Source organism: Cynoglossus semilaevis, chromosome 14 (genome assembly GCF_000523025.1).
Source record: "Cynoglossus semilaevis isolate Cse_v1.0 chromosome 14, Cse_v1.0, whole genome shotgun sequence".
In the NCBI taxonomy this organism is placed as follows: domain Eukaryota; kingdom Metazoa; phylum Chordata; class Actinopteri; order Pleuronectiformes; family Cynoglossidae; genus Cynoglossus; species Cynoglossus semilaevis.
The window spans coordinates 7208015-7228195 of record NC_024320.1 but is presented as its reverse complement, the minus strand read 5'-3'; the positions used below and the strand labels follow the sequence as shown (position 1 = coordinate 7228195).

The 20181-nt window shown below is 38.6% G+C and overlaps 1 protein-coding gene across 5 annotated transcripts in view; it reads left to right on the top strand.

The window, feature by feature from the left end:
• Positions 1-20181, top strand: part of sfswap (splicing factor SWAP) — a 58200-nt gene that overhangs the window by 27264 nt on the left and 10755 nt on the right. For 2 of the 5 annotated variants that reach the window (XM_025062177.1, XM_025062180.1), the window contains exons 14-19: positions 38-234; positions 5321-5742; positions 6876-6986; positions 7276-7410; positions 10019-10091; positions 15590-16867. In XM_025062177.1, coding sequence (XP_024917945.1) covers positions 38-234; positions 5321-5742; positions 6876-6986; positions 7276-7410; positions 10019-10091; positions 15590-15655 — 1004 coding nt within the window. In that variant the 3' untranslated portion in view covers positions 15656-16867. Of the gene's footprint in view, positions 1-37; positions 235-5320; positions 5743-6875; positions 6987-7275; positions 7411-10018; positions 10092-15589; positions 16868-20181 lie in introns of those variants that run through there. The other 3 variants (XM_025062178.1, XM_008324809.3, XM_025062179.1) reach the window with 3 other exon arrangements.

Genomic DNA, 20181 nt, shown 5'->3' with positions numbered 1-20181 from the left:
GGATGGTAATTCAACCTTCCCTTCTTATTACCCTCAGCCAAGCAGAAACTGGAGGATCGTCTGGCAGCTGCAGCCAGGGAGAAGCTGGCCCAGGCGTCAAAGGAGTCAAAAGAAAAACAGCTACAGGCTGAGAGGAAGAGGAAGGCAACGCTGTTCCTCCAGACCCTGCGCACCCCCTCAGCTGGAGAGCCTGGGGCTAAGAGAGCGGAACTGGATCCTTCTGTGCAGCTCGAGGTGGGTGTTCGCCTGATAGTGTTAGGTCAGTGTTTGTCAGTGTGTCTTTTTGCCTGAAATGTTTGTGCACAATTGCATTTTCTTTATGACTGTGTTGCTGTTAATTTGCGTCACCAGAATTCAAAGGTCAAGTAAGGGTGAACAGAAATGGTTAGAACAGAATTACCACTGATATCAGTTGAAAGATAATTTTCTTTGTGAAATCTTCAACTTTTGTTAAAGGTTACGTCAAACTCCACATTGTAAAACAAATGTCACTGCGTCTGCATGATAATAGGGACAATTGTCCTTTTCATCCTATGTTTCCCAGGTGTACGACCACACGAGGAAATATCACTTTAAACACAAATGCCTCAACAGGCGTCATGTTTTGACAAATAATACGCTATAGGCAACTTCATATTAGCATTACAATTGTGACATAAATGACACATGTTCAACTCCTGTATATCAGCTATCAGAGGTTACAGGATACAGTGCTGCTGTTTGGAGATGGTACGTTTTGACTTAGTAGGAGGAATAAGGTTTAGACTCAGTTATGTTTGCGCACTAACGCCTTAGTTCTCGCTATAAGAACTGCACTGCTAGAAACAATATACATTTGCAGGAGCTGATGAGATGGAGTGAAGCATTATGTTGTTGCTGTTGGGAGTTTTAATTGGATTTGAAATTGTTTATTGCATTTCACTGATTGCAATAGAACATGTCCATGCACCAAGACCATTCTGCAAGTTGTAATTATTGTGTGAAATGCCAGTAGCTTAACGTGGATATGGAAACTGAACACCAATTTGTTTTCCTTATTAAAGAAAAGTAAGTCACCAGAAAATACTTTTTTTCTTTTTTTTATGATCACCGTATGTCTTTGAGCAGACATATTAGAGGTTATCTTCAATCCCCCCACCTTTTCCCTGTCATATCCAACAAGAACTACAGAGACAGGGAGCCCATGTTTATAGTGTAAATGAGACTCACTGATGTGTTTATTTGATGGCTGTTTATTTTAGGCTACTCAGCTGATGTTTATTAAACTGTCCTAATGCCCGTTGAACCACGTGGCTGTGTGCAGCCTAACGCGGGTTGCACCAGTTCTGTCCTTCCCCAGATTTAGCTCTGTCCATTGGCCGTCGGCCAATATCTCTGTCTGAAGGAACTGCCAACATTTAAGTCATTAACCTACTTTTGAATTACTAACTCAACCTAAATGCTAAGTTAGTGAAAATGGGAACTTCTCCCTACAACTGGTCAGTCTTCTACTGACAGAGTGAGCTCTCTGTCTTAACAAAGTGAGGCTGAAAAAACTGCATCTACTTTGCTAGCTTCTCAACAATGAACTGTACTAATATGCTGCCTTGTTAGACTATGATTACGTGTGACCCAGCCACTCGGCTTTTAGAAAACATGAGGACAGAATACTAATATATCTAATGGAAAGAAAGATGCTGCACCTAAACATTTTCTGAAAACAAAAAGGGAATTTGTTCCCTTAGAGTACTGTATGTTGTGGCTTACATTCCATTTAAGTGTTTAAAACCCAAATGTGGATTATACTCCCCCAAAGTCAATCCATGTAGTTCCTCGTAAAGATTACTTGATCTCCTACCTCCACATTAGGGCCAATTAATTTGTTAATTTTATCTAAAATGGCTTGTGTGTATATATGTATGTTTTATATGTGGTTTATATGTGGTGTGGCTTTAGTTCTGTGAAACACTGTTATACTGTGTATTAGCCTGTCTCTGGGGTAATTGTCATCATTACTTTTGTTTTGTTTAAAAGTATATTCTACGTCTTAGTCTTATTTTGTAACTCTCCTCTGGTAAAAGATGATAGGAGAGGTCATGTTGAAAGGAGACCGGTCTAGTAACAGCTTAAACAGGAACAAAGATTCCCTGATGTGTTTTTTATGGCTCCTCTGTGCCAGTCTTTTACAAACATCTGATGAAAAGAGTTGTGCTTTAAGTTTGCCTTGAAGGTTTCCAGAGGTCGGATCCAGACGTGTGAAGCTCAGAGGGATTTTAGGGATAGTAAGGTAATGAGCGTTCTGCTATCAGAGGGCAGGAGAGGGCTGAGAATCAATGTTAAAGTCAGATAAACAGGATACTGCAGGTCTGTAATGATTTGTTCAGCAGAAGGAATGCTCTGAAGAAGAGATTTCTCCTGAAGTGGAGGCCAGTCGAGGGAGTCTCTAAGAGCAGTGTGCATTTGGAATTCTCTAGTTATTTTACTGAGTTAGTATTTATCTAAAATACAGCTTAGCTTGTAAAATATGAGACTAAAAATGAGCAATTTCGTAATGACTGGCCTGAAATCTGAGAAAATGCTTAAATTTCAAACTGCGCTACTAAGATATGAAATATGCTTTTGATTAAGTACCGAAAAAGGTTTGAAATCTGCTGCCGTGTCTCTTCTGCAGACAAATTGCAGCACTGCTGCTTCCTCCACAGCTTTTTTAAGACACAGCAGTGAAATAAAGTTAGACTTAAAATAAAAAAAAAAGCTTTATCTGTGCTTCACATTCAACTTTTTCCAACCAGAGGTAACAAAAAACAAACAAAAAAACAAGCTCCAATGTAGGGTTGTAAAGATAAACAAAAATGAGTTGTTTTTTGTTGAAATGAATCCAGCTGAAATTTAGCTGAAAAAAGCTGAAAATCTCCTCAACGATATTTCAAAGTTCCTCATAATTTTACAGATTATATATTTTTATACAACCTATGCTTGTCTGCAAATTGTGATATATTATGAAGACTATGTCTGACATTCCTAAAATACCACGTATTTTTTTCATCCTTATCATGATAATACAGTTTTCTCCCTCCCTCTCTGCTACCCACCTTTTTCACCTCCGTCTCCCCCTGTCTGGCCCCAGGACTCTAACTTTTCCTATTATTGTCCAAACTTCCATATCTTGCCGGACCAGGTGTGAGGAGATACCCATTTTTCCGGGCTTAGTGTTGGAGTAAGCCTCCTATGTGTCAGTCCTACTTTTACACCCAACATTTCTTCCTATCATTCCATTATCTCCTCCGTGGCCCAGACCCAGATAGTGTGCGGAACACAGCGGGTGTAATATAGCTGACGTCATTCTCCACCACTGCCTGTTTTTCATGCAGCTACATCCCCTTCTCTCGTAAGCACTCGGCCCCCTTTCCTTTCATGCTTCCTGCTTCCTAGTCTACTCCATTTCTCCGCTCCTCACATTTTTTTTTGTCATTACATTCTCTCTCTGTCTATCTGTCTGTCTTTCTCTCTCTCTCCCTCTCTTCTTGCAATTTCCTATCTCTCGCTTCTGTGCCTTTAATGTTCCGCCCATTTCATCTGAGTTCTAGCAGATGGTTTGGGAAAGAGAGTGATTGAATTACAGAAACTAAAGTGTTGGTTTTAAATTGATTTTGTAGAGTTGCATTTTATTTGATTTTGGTTTACAGTATCATAAATGATAAACAGCAATGCCTAAGTGTTGCCCTTGAAACAATTATGCATTGGGGATGAAAAATGAAAAGTAAAACAATAACATTTAAATATGAATTATATAAATATTAATGTTATATTTAGTGTAATACAATATAAATATAACTGCTACTCGTGAATATTGTTCAACCTGCAGTGCAGTATCGAGTGCTAGCATTGGGTGAGATTATTAGACATACATTCACTATAACACTAAGTTATAATATGATTTACATTTTTTGTTCACAATACCATTTTATCACGATTTAATTTTGAAAGTCCTTAAAAAGTGCTTGAATTTGACTATGAAAACTGTACGAACCCTGAGTTGAGAAGTGAAGGTGTTCCTGGAAAAAACTTTTTTTTCCCTGTTTTTGTCAAACATTGGCCCTTTCTGTAAACAAATAATACAGCTCAGCCCAGTCATTAGAGAAGTGTCATGGGTATCACTGCAAGAAACAAAAAGAAAGAAAAAGACAAAACCTTCTATAAAACAATATTGTAAAAAAAGTTGTTCTCTTTTTAATTGGACTCATTTGTAAACACAGCAGTAAAGAAGCACTTTTGTTAAAACAACCTTCACGGAGTTTGAGTTTGTTTGACCAGATTTGACTCAAGGTTTGTATCAGGGTTTTCTCAGGTCATTAAAAAGCATGAAATTATATTTGCTGGTACCTGCAAAAACTCTGTTTAAAATAAAGTAAACATAATGATACGTTTTTCTCGTAATTGTGCTCTATATATTTTTTCATTGTAGAAACTTTTTTTTTGTCATGATAATGTATTCAACTTTTAACCCCTTTAACCTTTATGATAATTAATTTTCTATATTTTTCTCACAAGTATTGTCTATTTGGCTGTTTTCTCTATTTTTCTGTGTTGATCTATTGAACCCTCCATTCGGTCAATAAACCGCGTGTTCCCTCAAACTCCCCAGGGTGCACTCTACCTTTAATTGTATGTGCTGCGATTGTGTTTGCGTAAACAGCACACTCACAGTGAGTGACACCGGGGGCATTTAATCAGAAAATTCAAGGCTTTGTATATGACAGTAGTTTTGTGGAGGCCTTTGACCTCAAACGTAACATGTGACCTTTGAAGGCTTAGTATCATTGTTAATCCACCTGATGGACCAGAGTGCCATCTTTTAAATGGATCTTCAACAGCAGACCAATCTCATCTGCGCGGACACTCCCACACCGGGGTAATTAGAGGCCCTTTGTAGCTGACAGTTGTAACTCAGTGTGTGGCCAGATGGCTGTACAACCAGAGCCATCTCCTAATCAGCTGAGTAAGGGAAGAATATGAGTGATAATTTCCCAGGAGAGCAGAGGATTTTGAGCCACCTACTGATGATTTATTACACTTCCTTAAAAGAAGATCTCCTGATGTGCACTTTTACAATATTAAGGGATTAAAAAACAGGGATAAATATAAATGTTTAATTTTAATTTTGCTAAGAATTAGAACAGGGCTATTAAAAATTGATTCTCTTCAAATGCACTGTGATATTGTGCAAGTGCAAAGTTTCTCCTGCGGCTACAGTGGAGAGAATTTCTTTTCACTTGAGAAAAGGTCATGTATCAGATTGTCTTTGTGTAAATGGTCCTTTCCAATTTGCTTCTTCGTACAGATGCAAGAGGCCCTTTCTGCTCTGTCTGACCTTGTGCCGTCACAGATGTCCTCTACACCATCTCTGTATTACCAGGATCAGATACCCCCCAAAGAGAACCAGGGATCCCATCGCAGCAAGGACGCCCCCTCGGCGTCCTCATCTTCATACAGAGGGACAGAACGTGACAGAGACAGAGACAGAGACAAAGACAATATAAGGGAGAGGGACAGAGAGAGGGACAAAGAAAGAGATAGAGAAAAAGACAGGGATAGAGACAGAGTTAGGGATAGAGACAGAAACAGAGACAGGAACAAAGGAAGAGACAAAGACAAAAAGAAGAAAAAGCACAGGAGGAGGTCAAGGTCGAGATCAAGATCAAGATCAAGGTCGAAGAACAAACACTCTCTACCCAGTGCCTACAAAAGATCTCGCAGGTCACGGTAGGTCACAGTGTGAAGATGTTTTATTTAAAGAAGTCACTCATTGATTTTGACAGTAGAAAATTAATTTGTGTTGAAGCAAAACTGTACGCAAAGTAAAGAAAAGGACAGAACCGGTCAGATTGTGTTGTTACACGTTTACTCTATAGTAATATAATAATAATAATATGCCCAATAGTAATGGTCAATTATACAAGAATTTATTTTTGGCCTAATTTGAGATTTACATAAAGGAAAAGCCGTGTTAAACTGTAATGCAATAAATTATTGTTGGGGTGGTGTGTTTTCAATATATTTATACATATATATTTATATATATATACAGTATATATTTAAGTTAAAAAAAGTCAAAATGAATTCATTAATCACAATAATCATTTTGGAAATCAGGTACATTTTAGCATCTGACTAAGCAGAACGCACTGTAACTCCAACCTTCCACCTATCATTGGTCTGAAACAGTGGAGGGACATAATATTTTGTTTGTTACAAAAAAAAAATGTTTTTCTCATATTCAGTACTGTCAGTGTATCTCAACCACGATAAATGGTGATGAATTACGATTGATCATGATAAATCTATGAATTCTAATTGTTTTACAGCCCTAGGTTTTTTTTAAAATGTGTGATACATAAATACATTTGTAAGAGTTTCACATAAAGGGAGAAAGGCTAATTTGTGTGGGAGATGTCAATGTTTGAAATTTAAAAGTGATTTTTTTTTCTGTTCAAATGTCACAGTAGGGTAGAAAATAAAAAATATCCAGTACAGTTTTCCATCGCTGTGGTTCTTTTGATTTGGTTTTGTTGAACCTAGCCACAGAATCATGTTTCACCATGCCTCATGTTTGATGTCCGTATGGCTTTGTTCTTTTATCTCTGTCTTCTGTTCCCTGACTTGGATGTGAATTGTGTCGCATTCATTTCTAAAATCCACTCAAACACAGTTCACAACCATGTTTTTTTTAACTCACTCGTTCACCTTCACAACAGCTCCCTGCCGTCGCCTTATCTCTGTTTTCAGCCTCATCTGCTGGTGTGCTCATTTCATATGCATCAGCTCATCATTCAGTTTGCAATTTAATGCCCTCTTCTGTCTCACACCTTTCCTCTACTCTACCCTTGTCTGGACAGATCCCGTTCACACTCCCCCGGGAGAAGAGACAGGAGGAGAAGTCAAGAGAGAGATAGGGATCGGCATCGTCACAGTCGCAGCAGTATACCCAGGGGGCGCTCCAGATCCAGGTAAAGCTAACAGCAGGTGCCATAAGTGTCATTTTTATTGTTATTGGTTCCCTCTATGTTTGATCAATTATTTGCATTGACATTGATGATACTTAAAGTCAGCATAAATCAGCGGATGAAACACTGAACCCCACGTGACCATAAAAGGTAACCATAATCAACTTGTTTCACAAGCATTTTCTTTTCCATTGTTTTGCTGAATACACAGTCCTAGGCTTCTGAAGAAGTTCCCTTGAAGAACCCTGTGTTCTGTAGTGTAAATGCAACCTCTCCTGCCTTTACCTTCCAGATCCCCTGCTGACAAACGGAGGAGCTCCTTGTCAGGACAGACCCAAACTGTCGGGGCCTCTTTCTCTCCTTACTCCTCACCAGGCAGGGTTCTGTCTCAGTCGGCAAGTCCTGCTTCCAGCCAGACATATTCTAGGTAACGTGCTGGAAACCTGTCACGTGAAGAAGCTACGTTTTTAGGCTAAGCTTATAAAACTGTGGTCGTGCAAAAATAGCAAGTTTAGATAAAACAAACCAGTGAATTAGCTCCAGCCTATTGTCTAGAGCAATCTATAATTGTTTGATAATAGGTGATTGTGACACAAAATGGATTGGTTGAAAAGAATCTAAAGGTTGAAAAAAAAAAATATATATATACAGTAAATATATATGTATATATATATATATATATATATATATATGCTTTAACCAGAAATTAGGATTTTTTTTTTCATTGAAATAAAGAAATTGAACTTCAAGACATCAAGCAAAATAAGAATGTTCTTACACATAAAACGTAGGATATTAGTTACAATAAAAATGTAGTTTATGCTAACCGTGCATGTTTTTTGTAAGTACAAAAAAGTAAAATAGTAAGTTACCTGTCCTGCGTTACAAACACATATTATTTGTGTGCATTTAACCTATCCAGTACACGTTACTACAGACATAATGACAGCCATACAAATGGGAAGCTCTGGTGGCCTGCATAAAATGGCGTCACGGGTGAATTTGGCCCGCAAGCCTTATGTTTGATGCATGGTTCAGTGTGATGTTATTGTTTTGTGCATTCAGTTGCTATTTAGAATGAAACAGCTGTAAAGCTAAGTGAACAATGTTGACTTACCTTGGTTCAGTAGGTTACATGAGGGCTGTGTTAACTTGATTCACCAAAACTAAGATCAAAAATAAGAAGTTACAGTTCTTCATGCTGGTCAGTGTGTCATGTCTCTGTAACAAAGTTCTGTCCTTTTCTGTGCACTGGACTTAACGGAAAATAAATCCTCGAACCTGATGTAATATTTATCAGATGGACAACATATTTGCATGATCAGCGATTCTCCTCCTGAAAGAAGTTGGCTTGAATAATGTAACCCAGGCACAGCAGGCAGGAGTATTGCCCTGTTGTGTCATCATTATGAGCAGTAAATCATCCAAAACACGGCTGGAAAACAGCAGTAATGCCAGCTTTGTGAGAAGGAAAGTGGGTGAAACGAAGCCCAGGTCTTGTCGTGGTGTCGGAGGAATTCTAAGTCTTAATACAAATGGAAAACACTTGGAGCATTAAATCTAAACAGCCAATAATCTTTTAGTTTGGAGCCAGCATCTCTCAGATTCAAGGTCTCAAAGTGAAAATGGCATTCAGAGGAATGAACATAATCTCCTCTGATACAATGGCTGTTGGTGTTGACGATATGTCTGACAGAGAAGCAAAGCTGTGTGTGTTCGTGTGTGAATGCTACAGGGCATACGAGGCCAGACCACTTTCTTCCCCAACTCTTCTCCCTATTTGTCCCCAAATAAAATAGTACATCTGTTCTGTAACAGCTCCTAAACTAGGCCAAATGTTTGCAGCACTCGACAGTAATGAAGTGAAGGAAAAGTTTCTCTTCTGCTGGTATCAGCAGATAACTCAATGCCATGACTACACGATGTTATTTGTTGTTGGGTTGTTTTTTTGTTTGTTTGTTTATTTTTAAGAAACAGTGAAACTTTGAACATCAGTAAAAGTTCTTGCATTGCTTTATTATGAAATATGCAAAAGGAAGGAGCTTTCCATGAATAAAAACAGCTTATCTGGGCTTCTGTTGCACAGTCATAACACAATTTGTCTAAAGTTATTTTGGTAATATTTATTACTTTTACTTTATTTATTTTAAGTTACTAAGTGTTAAACCGTTTAATGGCTAAATATTAGCAGTCAAACAGTTAAATGTGGTTTGTGTGTGTTTGTTCTAGAAATACTATACAAACAACCAATGTTATGGCAAAATGAATCACAGATATCTATTAGGAATTTGAGGATGATATGTAGTTGGTCAGAACTAAAAAAAAAAACAAGCTAAATCAGTGATCATCAACTGGTGGCATGTGGGCCGAATGTGTCACGCTGATGATCCAGTCTGGCCCATGACTGGATTTCAAAATAAACATCAAATAATAATTTGAAAGTGAAAGTGAATTATTTGTCATTGTGACACAGCACACCACTGCACACAAGCTCCGACTCCTTAACCACCAAGGCACCACTACACCACTTACAATTTGTGTGTCCAGAAAAATTCTGGCCCTTCAATATATATAGTTAATTGCTCATACTAAAAATATGCACATACGTGTTTTCTGGTGCTTCTTTTATCCAGGTATTAAAACAAATCTTAATGTTGACCCAGCTATAAACCAGCTAAATGTGCTGCAGGAATGTACACAAACCTCATCAGAGATAAGAAATTAAACTGACAGTCATGAAAGCACAGGAAAGCCATTTACAAATTCTCTTGAAATTCTTAAGTAAGCATTACGGTGCTCCACTAATTCCAAAAAAAGCTTTCTAGCACTTAGATAAATTGACTGAGGCATATATATTTTAAAAAAATCACATTTGATTACATTTTCAAAATGTATTTGGCAAAAAGTTGGTTTCCAGTCTATAAATACATTTAGTTTTCTCTGTTCACCTATTGTCAATGTGAACACTGAACTACAGATAAAAAGGCTGTTGTTGCTATTGACCGTCTCTCTGTCCTTCTCCAATTGTCTCACAGGGGGGGCTCTCAGGAGAAAGACAAGGCAGTGTCCTCATCCATTGTGTCCTCAGTTCAGTCCAAAATAACTCAGGTACTTTCTTTTTTTTTCCTTCTGTTCTTTGTTTATAATTTTTTCACCAGCTGGCCACATGTTTAACTATACAACAGCAAGGCCTGACGGCTGTCATCTGCAATCTTTCCAGTTTTCACAAACTCTCAAATTCATGCACCAACCAAAAAATATGCAAATAAAGGTCAAACACTTCAAAATAAATGGATTAAAGGAAGAATGTAAATGTAGGAATACCAGAACTCATGATTCAAAAAGCATCATGTTTTTCTCTTTCAGAGCCTTTGGTCACTGTTCTCCTAAATATCACAATAACAAAAATAGCCTGCAGATGCTATTGTTAGCTTCTGTTTAATCAGTCGTTGGTTTAAAAATAATAACAAAACACAGATCTTCTATTGTACTTGTCTGTAAATAGAGAATATTCCAGATAATTTTGCATCTTTAATTTTAATATAAATCAGTCAACAGTCTCCACTTTTTATTCACATAAGCCAGATTTGCCGATGTGTATATAAGAATATATATGAATATATATATACATATATATTCCATATATTCTATATACTCTATATGTGTATATATAGATATGTATATTTTTATCTATAGTTTTAGATATATATATCAAGTGACGGTTTTCTTTTTTTATTTTCTTTTAATTACATTTTCTAGAGATTACAGTGTGAGAGTTTGAATCAGTAGATGTGAATGGGTCAATGTGGACGGAGCAGTCAACAGTCCCATCTGCGGTATGAAACGCTAACATCAGCTGCTCTCTACTTGTACGATGTAGTAACTCATCAGATTCCTCGTGACCATGCAACTTTAGATAAACTAGAAATTAAACGGCCTTACACACAGTAAGTGTGTGTGTTAATTCCAATTAAGTGTTTTATAAAGCCTGCAGTTGTAGGAGCAGTTATCTTTACAAGAAAACAAGTGTTGAAGTGATTGTGGAGACGCTGCAGTGTCCACAAGCTGAGAAGCAGTGGGACTGGAGCTAATGGAGGTCAGCAGAGTGTGAATGCAGAGGCAACACTCGCAGTTCTGAGAACACTGGTACAATTTATACTGCTATACAATGAATTTGGGTTCCATTCTCTCTCCTGGCCTTTGGCAGTTGTTTGTGAGTGTGCCAATGTGTATGTGTGTGTGTAAGAGAGAGAGAGAGATGTGCCTCAGAATGGGTTTTTACCACACACGTCTTGATGTTTCTCTCTTGAGGAAGAAAAACATCTTTCTTCTTGCGCTTTTTATTATCTCCACCCAAACTCCAGCTCTTCTCCTCCTGCCTTCATCTTCACACAACGGCCGCAGCAGCACATTCATGAAAACCCTCTGCTGTTAGAGCAGTCACAGATAATATCAGCAGCACTGAGCGCAGATGCCCTGTCTGCGTGATGTTTTACATACACATCTTAAATTATTCAGCAGCTCCTCATCTGCCTAATGGTCTTCTCCCTCCTCAGGGCCTCATTCTCCCTCTAGCTCTCTCTCTCTCTCTCTCTCTCACTGTCTTACTTTGGTAATTTTTGGCTTTGATTCCGTCTCTTTTCTATCATCGTAAAGCATTTTAGGTTGTTTCCTCTGATTATCAGTGCAATTGAAGTAAGTCTCTTTAAACCTGCAATGGTTATTCAAAATCAGCTGAGTGTAAAAATTAGTCTAGAGTTGTGCATTTGATGTATTTATTTTCTGCTAAGTTCAAGGATGGTTTTAGACGACGGTTTTAAATAATATTTGGGAGCTGGAGTTCCAAGTTAATATTCCACCCGGTGCCTAATCCCAGGTAAGGTTTAATCAGGAAGTGCATACAGTGTTCACAGACAAATACTTGATTATCGTTGGGGATATTGAATGTCTATGAATATTTTATTCTTTTTTGTGTGTGTGTGTGTTTCTAATTTGGATACAAATTAGCAAAAGTACATAAGCTGTTAATGTTAACGATCATGTTGATGTTAATAGCACTGAATGCAATGATGCTGATCAGTGTGAGGTGCTGACAGCAGGGAGGATTTGATGTTGAGCTGAAGTTCGCAGTGAACAGAATGAATGAAAATTGCGATTCATGATAAACAGCACCACAAACATGGAGCGCTACAATATCTGTTGGTATGTAGTCAATCCCATGGCAAAGAAGACATTTTGATGAGCCGTCCACATTACCAGCATTATTGACTAAGATGGTGGCACTGTACAGTATATGTGGAGGAGATGAAGATGCTAAGATCTTCAGTGGGAGTGACCAGGATGGACAGGATCAGAGATGAGCAGATCAGAGGGACAGTTAAGGTGGAGCAGTTTGGAGATGAATTTAGAGAGGAGAGGTGGAGATGGTTTGGACATGAGCTGAGGAGACATGGTGGAGATGGAGCTGCCAGGCAAGAGGAGAAGAGAAAGACCAGAGATGTATGGATGTAATGAAAGAGGATATGAAGATGGTTGGTGTAAAAGTAGAGGAGACACAAGGTTTGGTTTGAGATTGAAGCAGATGGTCATCTGTGAGTCCTGTAAAGAACTGATTGGCTGATCGACCTGGAGAAACCATCAATAAGATACAATCTCTCATTTACCTATAACATCAATCTGAGTTCTTTCCCCAGAAAACTATCTATCACCTAACAACACAGACAGACTAAGGGACACACGGCCATGTTTGCCTCTAGTGTTGTTTTAACCACAATGACCCTCGTGACACCTTTGAAGATGGTCCATTTGCCCAATGTAACTGAATAAGAAGATCTTGGATAAGAAGACCTGGATGACTGAGAGCCTTTATAGACACTGGCTGATCAAGATTCGTCCAAAGCCTTCATCCTGGAGCCACTAATTCAAATAACCCCGTATTTTCTCGATACTGCAGCGTGCAAAATTATATAGACACTGGCTGATCAAGAAATTGCTGAGGGAGATCTTGAAGAAGATTCCAAAAACATACAGGGACTTGGTAGAGACCTAAAGATTGAACAGTAGAGGAGGCAAAAATACAGTGTGATGGAGGTTGCTGTGGGGTCGTGCTAAGGTAGAGATGAACCATGGATCACGTTAAAGTCTATAAAGCAGGGATGACAAACTGTATTTGCTGGAGGGCTGGAATTCGTCTGGACAGACACCTTAGGGACTGGACACAGGCTGCCAGTTAATGATCATGTTTTAAAGGTTACTACAGGTCTGTCAATCATCTACTCAGTTGGTGACTTCGCTGTTATCTTTGTTAGTTATAATTCTGCAATCCAAGCTGTAGAACTATTCTGTAAATGTGTTCTTCCGACCATGCTGCCATTTGCTTTGAAACTTTTTGGGGATCTAAAAAGTCCCATAATTCCAGCCAGGCTCTGACAACTGAAGTCAAGTTCAAAGTCGAGTAGTAAGAGCACAAATTACTCGTGAGGTTAATTGAGTTTCCTGCTCAGACTCACTTCTCCTTGATAAGCCCTTTATTTTATTTATTTTTCTCTCCCCATAGACTCTTCCGCCTCCTGTCTACAAGACAGCTTTTTAAAAAGTCTAAAAACTGTTAAAGTAGCGTATCATCACTGTGCTGACACCAGTGCACAATTAGAAACAAAGTGGCAGCAGACTGAAGCTGCAGGGAAGAATCAGTTGGACTCACTCTGAGAAGTTTACACTTTTCTAACGCAGCCGGTAATTAAAATGTCCTTTTGAATCTGTGGCTTAGGAAGAACTGTTTTCAATGACAACTAGTGAAATGTAACAAATTCAGTTTAGATGCACTTTGATTTTACACAGTATAAATGGACGCATGGTTTATGACAATTAAATTATTAAATTCTAATGAACTTCTGTGGTAATCCAGGGCAAGGCTAACAGTAATCTAAGTTGATATGAGTCTGTCCAATAAGTTGATGACATTTTGAAGCGTTTGTTTGTTCACGCTTGGTCTCAGCCGTTGAATGTTGTGATATGATGGGCTCCTCCAATTGTAAGTACCTCTGTCTCATTTGTCTCCTCTGTCAGAAAGGCCCAAGGAGGGGCTTGAGTTTATCCACTTATCACTTATCACACCTACTCTGCAGATATACACTTCCTGTTTATATTTACACTTCAGGCGAAAGAAAAAGAAACTGAAAACTACCAGAAATTGTCATTTTAAGATACCCTAATTATTTTCTCTTCACCACCACCACCCCTTATTTATTTGACATCATTACTTATTTACTATGTTTTTCTGATTAGTCTCAATGATTAGTGGTTTTCTTGGGGCAAGGCAGATGTTTGGTTCCGTTCCTTCATCTCATTTGCTCAGCATGTTGCAATCAATATCTTTTTCCACTTTTATCTATTTATTGTAGATTATGAGTCATTTAGAAGTGAATAAGTTTAAGAGGCTAAGGCGGGGGTCTGCAACCTGTGGCTCCTGAACCACATTTGGGCCCTTGTGAGTTTATGTAATGTTTGGACTAAAAAAAAAAAAATCACCACCAAGTATGCAGCAAAAAAATGTCATAGAACAATGGAAAGGAAACCTAAAAGACTAACCTGAACTGATGCCAAATGAGAATCGGACGACCGGATGCTGAGTCTGTTAATGTTAAAACCAACATAGTTGAGTATGAAATGGAACATTGGGTACAAAGCACGAAACCCATGGAGCCGCTAATTCAAATTAGCCTGTATTTTTCTAAAACTGCAGTGTACAAAATTAGTTTTCACCCAAAATGAGTGTATCCCCATTGTATGACTCAACACCAACCAATATGAAAACTATGCTTCTAAAAAGAAATCTAGTGGGGAAAAGGAACACAGCCGAGAGCTGCTCACTGGGAAGCTGATTGTAATTGTGGGAATGATTATCAACAGGTCTTTAACACAACAGGAAGTCATTTGATTAAATGTGCTAACAGGGAAGTCTGGTGTGTAATTGATCTGCAACACACTGGGAATAAGAGCAGTACAGTGTTAACCAAATCACTTTCATTTCATTCAGTAATTACTCCCAAAGAATCCTTCGCTTTTTTTTTTCTTCAGTAATTTTTGAGAAACTGTTTTTTTACCCTGACGCAACACTGGATTTTTAAATAAAGCAGACTTTTTCATAGCTGTGGAATCGATAAATAAATGTGAGATCGACAAAAAAAGTAGAGGTGTCGTCAGTTTATGCAGGATTCAATGCGAGCTATAACGAGAACAACACACACACACACTCTCTTCTTTCACACACATGCTCAATCGCACACACTTACTCACACACACTCGTTGTCTGATGTAAGCGATCCCTGGGGCTTTTTCTCTCACACACACATGCTCAATCACACACACTTACTCACACACACTCGTCGTCTGATGTAAGCGATCCCTGGGGCTTTCATCACAGCAGCAGCCCTTCTACCCCAGTCAGTGGTAGCTTTTCACCCCTGGGCATCCTGCAACTTTCCAGTGCTATCAGTCCTGAACACCCACATTCCTCTTACCCATGGTGCATCAGAGAATGCAGAAAGTTACAGTTTTTACGTCCAACCTTTGACTCACTTCACCTGTCCTTTCTTATTTTCCAGGATCTAATGGCCAAAGTGCGAGCCATGCTCGCCACTTCCAAGACCTTCCAATCTTCTAACTCCTAACGAGGACGTAAGTTCTGATCTGACACGACCGCCTCAACCAACCAGTGAGCTGCAGTTTTTAGATTTTGAGATGTTATTTAGATCCGATTCTTTGTTGTTGTTTTTTTCTAAAATTCTGACAGTTTCATGTGATTTAAATTTTGGCTGCAGCATCGCCTCACAAAAACAACTCTGAATCTGAGAAATCAGATTGAAGATCACATTGGCGGTTAACATTTTTTGATGCAGGGGAGATTTAAGTAAACCATATGATTTTCTTCAACCCGATGAAAGAGACGTGGCTTCTCCTCCTCCGTGTTGACAGTCATTCTCTGCAGCATCACCTCCTGCTGACGGAGGTCCTTACTTTCTTTCCTTCTGTGAAGGATTGCGCCGATAATATCAGTTTCTTGCCTCCTCATCTGCTACTCTCTGCTCTTGTGTCTTTTCTCAACACAGCCATCTGGGGAGCAGTTTTATTTTTTTGATTCTGACCTTCATACTCTATCGTGTGGCCTTCTCTCTCTCAATTTTGTGTTTTTATTTTATTTTATTTTTTTTTTTTGTTTGTTTTTTGTTTCCAGTTTGTCCTGGAATGATTGATTGCCGTACTTCTTTCTCATCAAATTGTTAAATAAAGTTTCAAGCCTCTTTAATTATCTTCTTCTACTTGACAAACTTGAGTGTCTGTGTGTGTGTGTGTGTGTGTCTGTCTCTCTGTCTCTCTGTCTGCGGGAGTTATAATGGACATAAAACTAAAGCAACTGACTCAAAATCCCATTCGTTGAACAGTGATAAGATGTGTAACGCGTCCGATATCAGCAGCGGCGCTGATAATCTTGACAAATACATCAGTCGATCAGCTGATGTCCTCTGGCTACTACCTGCCGTTCACCAGGTACAGAACCTGTCGGGAGATTCTGTCTTGAATAAGCCTCAGGCTGCTCGTAACAGATTAAATATTGGATAGATACGGGGCATCAGAATGATCAATACAATAACAAGATGGAAAAAAAATGGAGATGGTTAATGGTGGTTCTTAATTCATCTTTAATCTCCCTTTAATCTTTTAATAATTAAAAACGAAAGATAAGTTAGTTCATCTCCAGTTGACTGAAAAAGCTTTCAAAACAGCACACAATAAAAAAAGTAACCAAGTATCTCTATAATAAATAAAAAAGTATTAAATAAACAGCAGAAAATGTCATTAAATAGGAAAAGCAAAAAAAAAAAGGAAGTATCACAGAATCCACAGCTACTACTGACAAGGTTGTGTTATTTTCGGCCAACATCTCAGAACATGGACATGGAACTGGTTTGATGATGTCATAGCCCTGGCTGAAGTATGAGGTCTCAAACCTCTGACTTCTGATAAGGAACCTATAAAGACCATTGGGGGGAAAGGGGATTGTAAAATAGGTAGGAAACTATGGCAGTAATGAGAACCAGAACAACGTTCTCACCTCCTCCTCTCACCTGGTGAATTTAAAGGCAAATTATGGACCACCTGCAGGCAATGAAGGTAGTCATCAAACTCAACATAAAAATATTTGCAACCGTTTAAGCAGTTTGTTGCTAGATGTAGATTACCCTCTGAAAATTATGCCATGCTAAATAAGCCTTAGCCTTAGATCGCAGCCTTAATGGATGAAAGCTAATCTACACATCAGAGCTAATGGGACTTTAAAATGAAAAGGCAATTCCGAATGCACTGCAAGAACCCTTGCAATTTAATGTCAGAATGGATCTAAGCACACCCACGGCATTATGTAAGTGTTGTCAGTGCAAAAAACATTTTTGTGTTTTTTTGTTTTGCCTCAGATATCCTTCTCTATTGTGGTAAGCAACGTGTTTGTCTTTGAAATTACACCAAATATTACTGAATGAAGGGGTGGTATTTGTGTTGACAGCTTGAGTAAACGTTGGTCATCTGCGTATAAGGTGAAGTTATGGTGGAGTTACTTTACATCAAGGATCAGCTTCAAGCCTTATTAATAATGCTAAATCAGTAGAAGTCTGTGGATTATATTGTTTGCAGATGACACTGTGATTTACAGTGGTAAAAATTAAGTATGTGGAAGGTTTGAAGTTTTGACGAACTTTGGAACTGATGATGGATGTGGTGTTTTAAATTCTGAAGTGGAGGAGTTTAAAGACCAGGGTCACGACAGGTTGGACATGAGGTGATAGTGGAGCAGCTTGAACAAAAACCTTAGTGAGGAAAAAACTTCTCTGACAAGTTGCCCTCTTAAAAATGTTATAGTGTCTGAATTCCGTCCCCATTACAGCTCTCAGACTCCACATTGATTTTGGCCCAAATTTCCAGGACTGTCTTCATTCTGATTTTAGTATCTTGTTTTCCACTGAGAGCCAGAGAGTGTAAAATTGGTCTGGATTGGTTTCTGTGAAATTTGCTCTCAAGTCTTATCTCCTGGAGACAAAAATGTTTTTTTGTCTCCTCCGGCTGCTAACTTGACAGCAGCAGACAGTAGATTATGATTCCAGGGGAGAAGGGTGAGGCGATTGTACGATGCCGTGTCACCAAGTCACCGATCACTGACCGTACCATGACACAAGCTAAACTCTTTTGAGATGCCTTGTTGTCGTCGATATCAAAGACAAACTGACACTGATGTTTGTCTCAGTGGTGACGATGATTTAAATATAGCTGTGATTTATGGGCCCCCTTCAAAACTCACAAAGTCACCTTATACGACAGGATTAAACCACATCCTGTAAAATGTCTACAGCCATAAAACAAGAGCAGTAAAAACAAAAACAAAAAAAAACAATGACGAACAATGGAGGGAATAAAACTTGTTTGTAGATGGTAAAATCAGAACAAACCCTGGTAGAGACGAGATATGACCGGAGTGAAGGAGCAGATTGATTATTGTGGAACAAGGGTCAGTTTCGTTCATCAGGTTGTAAGGTCAGAGGTCAGATCCTAGTCTCCTACCTTTTTCCCTTTTACATGCCAGTGTGTCCCTGGGCAAAGTACATAGTAACAGAGGAGTACGTTTTTGAAAGCCTTGAAGGGGGAGCGTAGTATTTGGATGCCTATGGTGTCATTTATATTTTTTTTTTATTAATTTCACAGTAGTGATGTGTAATGCACAAATGGTTTTAAAAAAGCTAGCTTGCATCGAGTGAGAGCCGGCTCCCAGTGTTTTTCCTTTCGCTCCCTACCCCAATGCTCTGCCTGAGCTCTGCTCAAGGAGAATTTTGTTTTGATTGGTCGATTCGTCATTGGTTGTTAACAAAAAGGAAAAAACACACCACACATTTACATTGTCATTACTTGACTTGTAATTTACGCATGTTGTCTTTAGGCTGTTGCTGATGTTTTAAATAGTGATGGCCCAAAAACACCATGTCAGGCCTGATACTGATACCAGTACTGCAAAATGGAGTATCTGCAGGTAATACGCCCATACTGTCTATTCTCCTCTTTATTCGTTCTTAGTATGTACTGTATATGTACTTTGCATGCGTTTACTTGATGGCGAGACAGATTTCTGATTGGTCATGGTCTCCACAGGGCCAGTAAAACAATCAAAATAAAAGTTGTAGTGGTTTTACTTTTTTACCCAGAGATCATGACTAAACCTCAATGCCTGCAAACAGAAAAATAGCAGTTACCATGGTAACAGTTACTGTTGGCACTGTTGGAGATTTGTTTTGTTAAAAAGAGCATTATTTGCTAAGACAACATCCAGACATTGTGACCAGACCTTTCTGGATTTGTGGCGTTTGATGTTATATTTTTTTCTCCTAATCCTTTAGACCACTTACTTAGAGAGACCCATTTTCAGGGCCACACAAGAGTGACAACTATGTGAGCCAAAGGATTTCTTTGGAAGAAATGTTCATTGTGACTATGTTTATCGAAGTATTAATAGAGAGGACGATTATTTAGTCCTGCAGTGCTATAAGCGAAAGAAGGTTTGCCAGTTGAAAGTCATACACATTGGCTTTCTTTAGTTTGTAGTTTTTTGGGGGGGAACTTTTTGCCCTTCATTATGGCTCCCAGGCGTAAATCAGATTATTCTGATGTTATTATGTCATAGATTATGACGTTACCACAGCGTTAGTGGAGGTGAGTGACATATGTACTTATGTACGGAACAGACCTAACCACTTACTAAGTTTTTTTTTCTTTATCTTTTCATATAATTGTCTCATCATAATAAGTCCAAACTTATTTGCCTTTCTTGGTGATATTTTTTAGAAATGACTAAAATGTTTTGTTTTGTTCTTAATTTGTGGTCCTATCGACTGGAGGGACATTTCTGTCTCAGTCCAGTTCCTGGCCACATGTCTGAGCATCTGATGGTGTTTACTGAGACCAAACCCCTCACGGATCGATTTATTTTGTTTAACATAGATTGAGTTTTCAGACCAGGCCCTGCTTTAACTCTAACTCCACATCGTAAAATCATTGAGGCTTTTAATGAGGTGAGGACACTGTGTGTGTTTTTTATGAGCTACAAACATTTTGTTGTCTACTTGTTGATTTCTAAAAGGAACACTTTGTGCTAACCTTA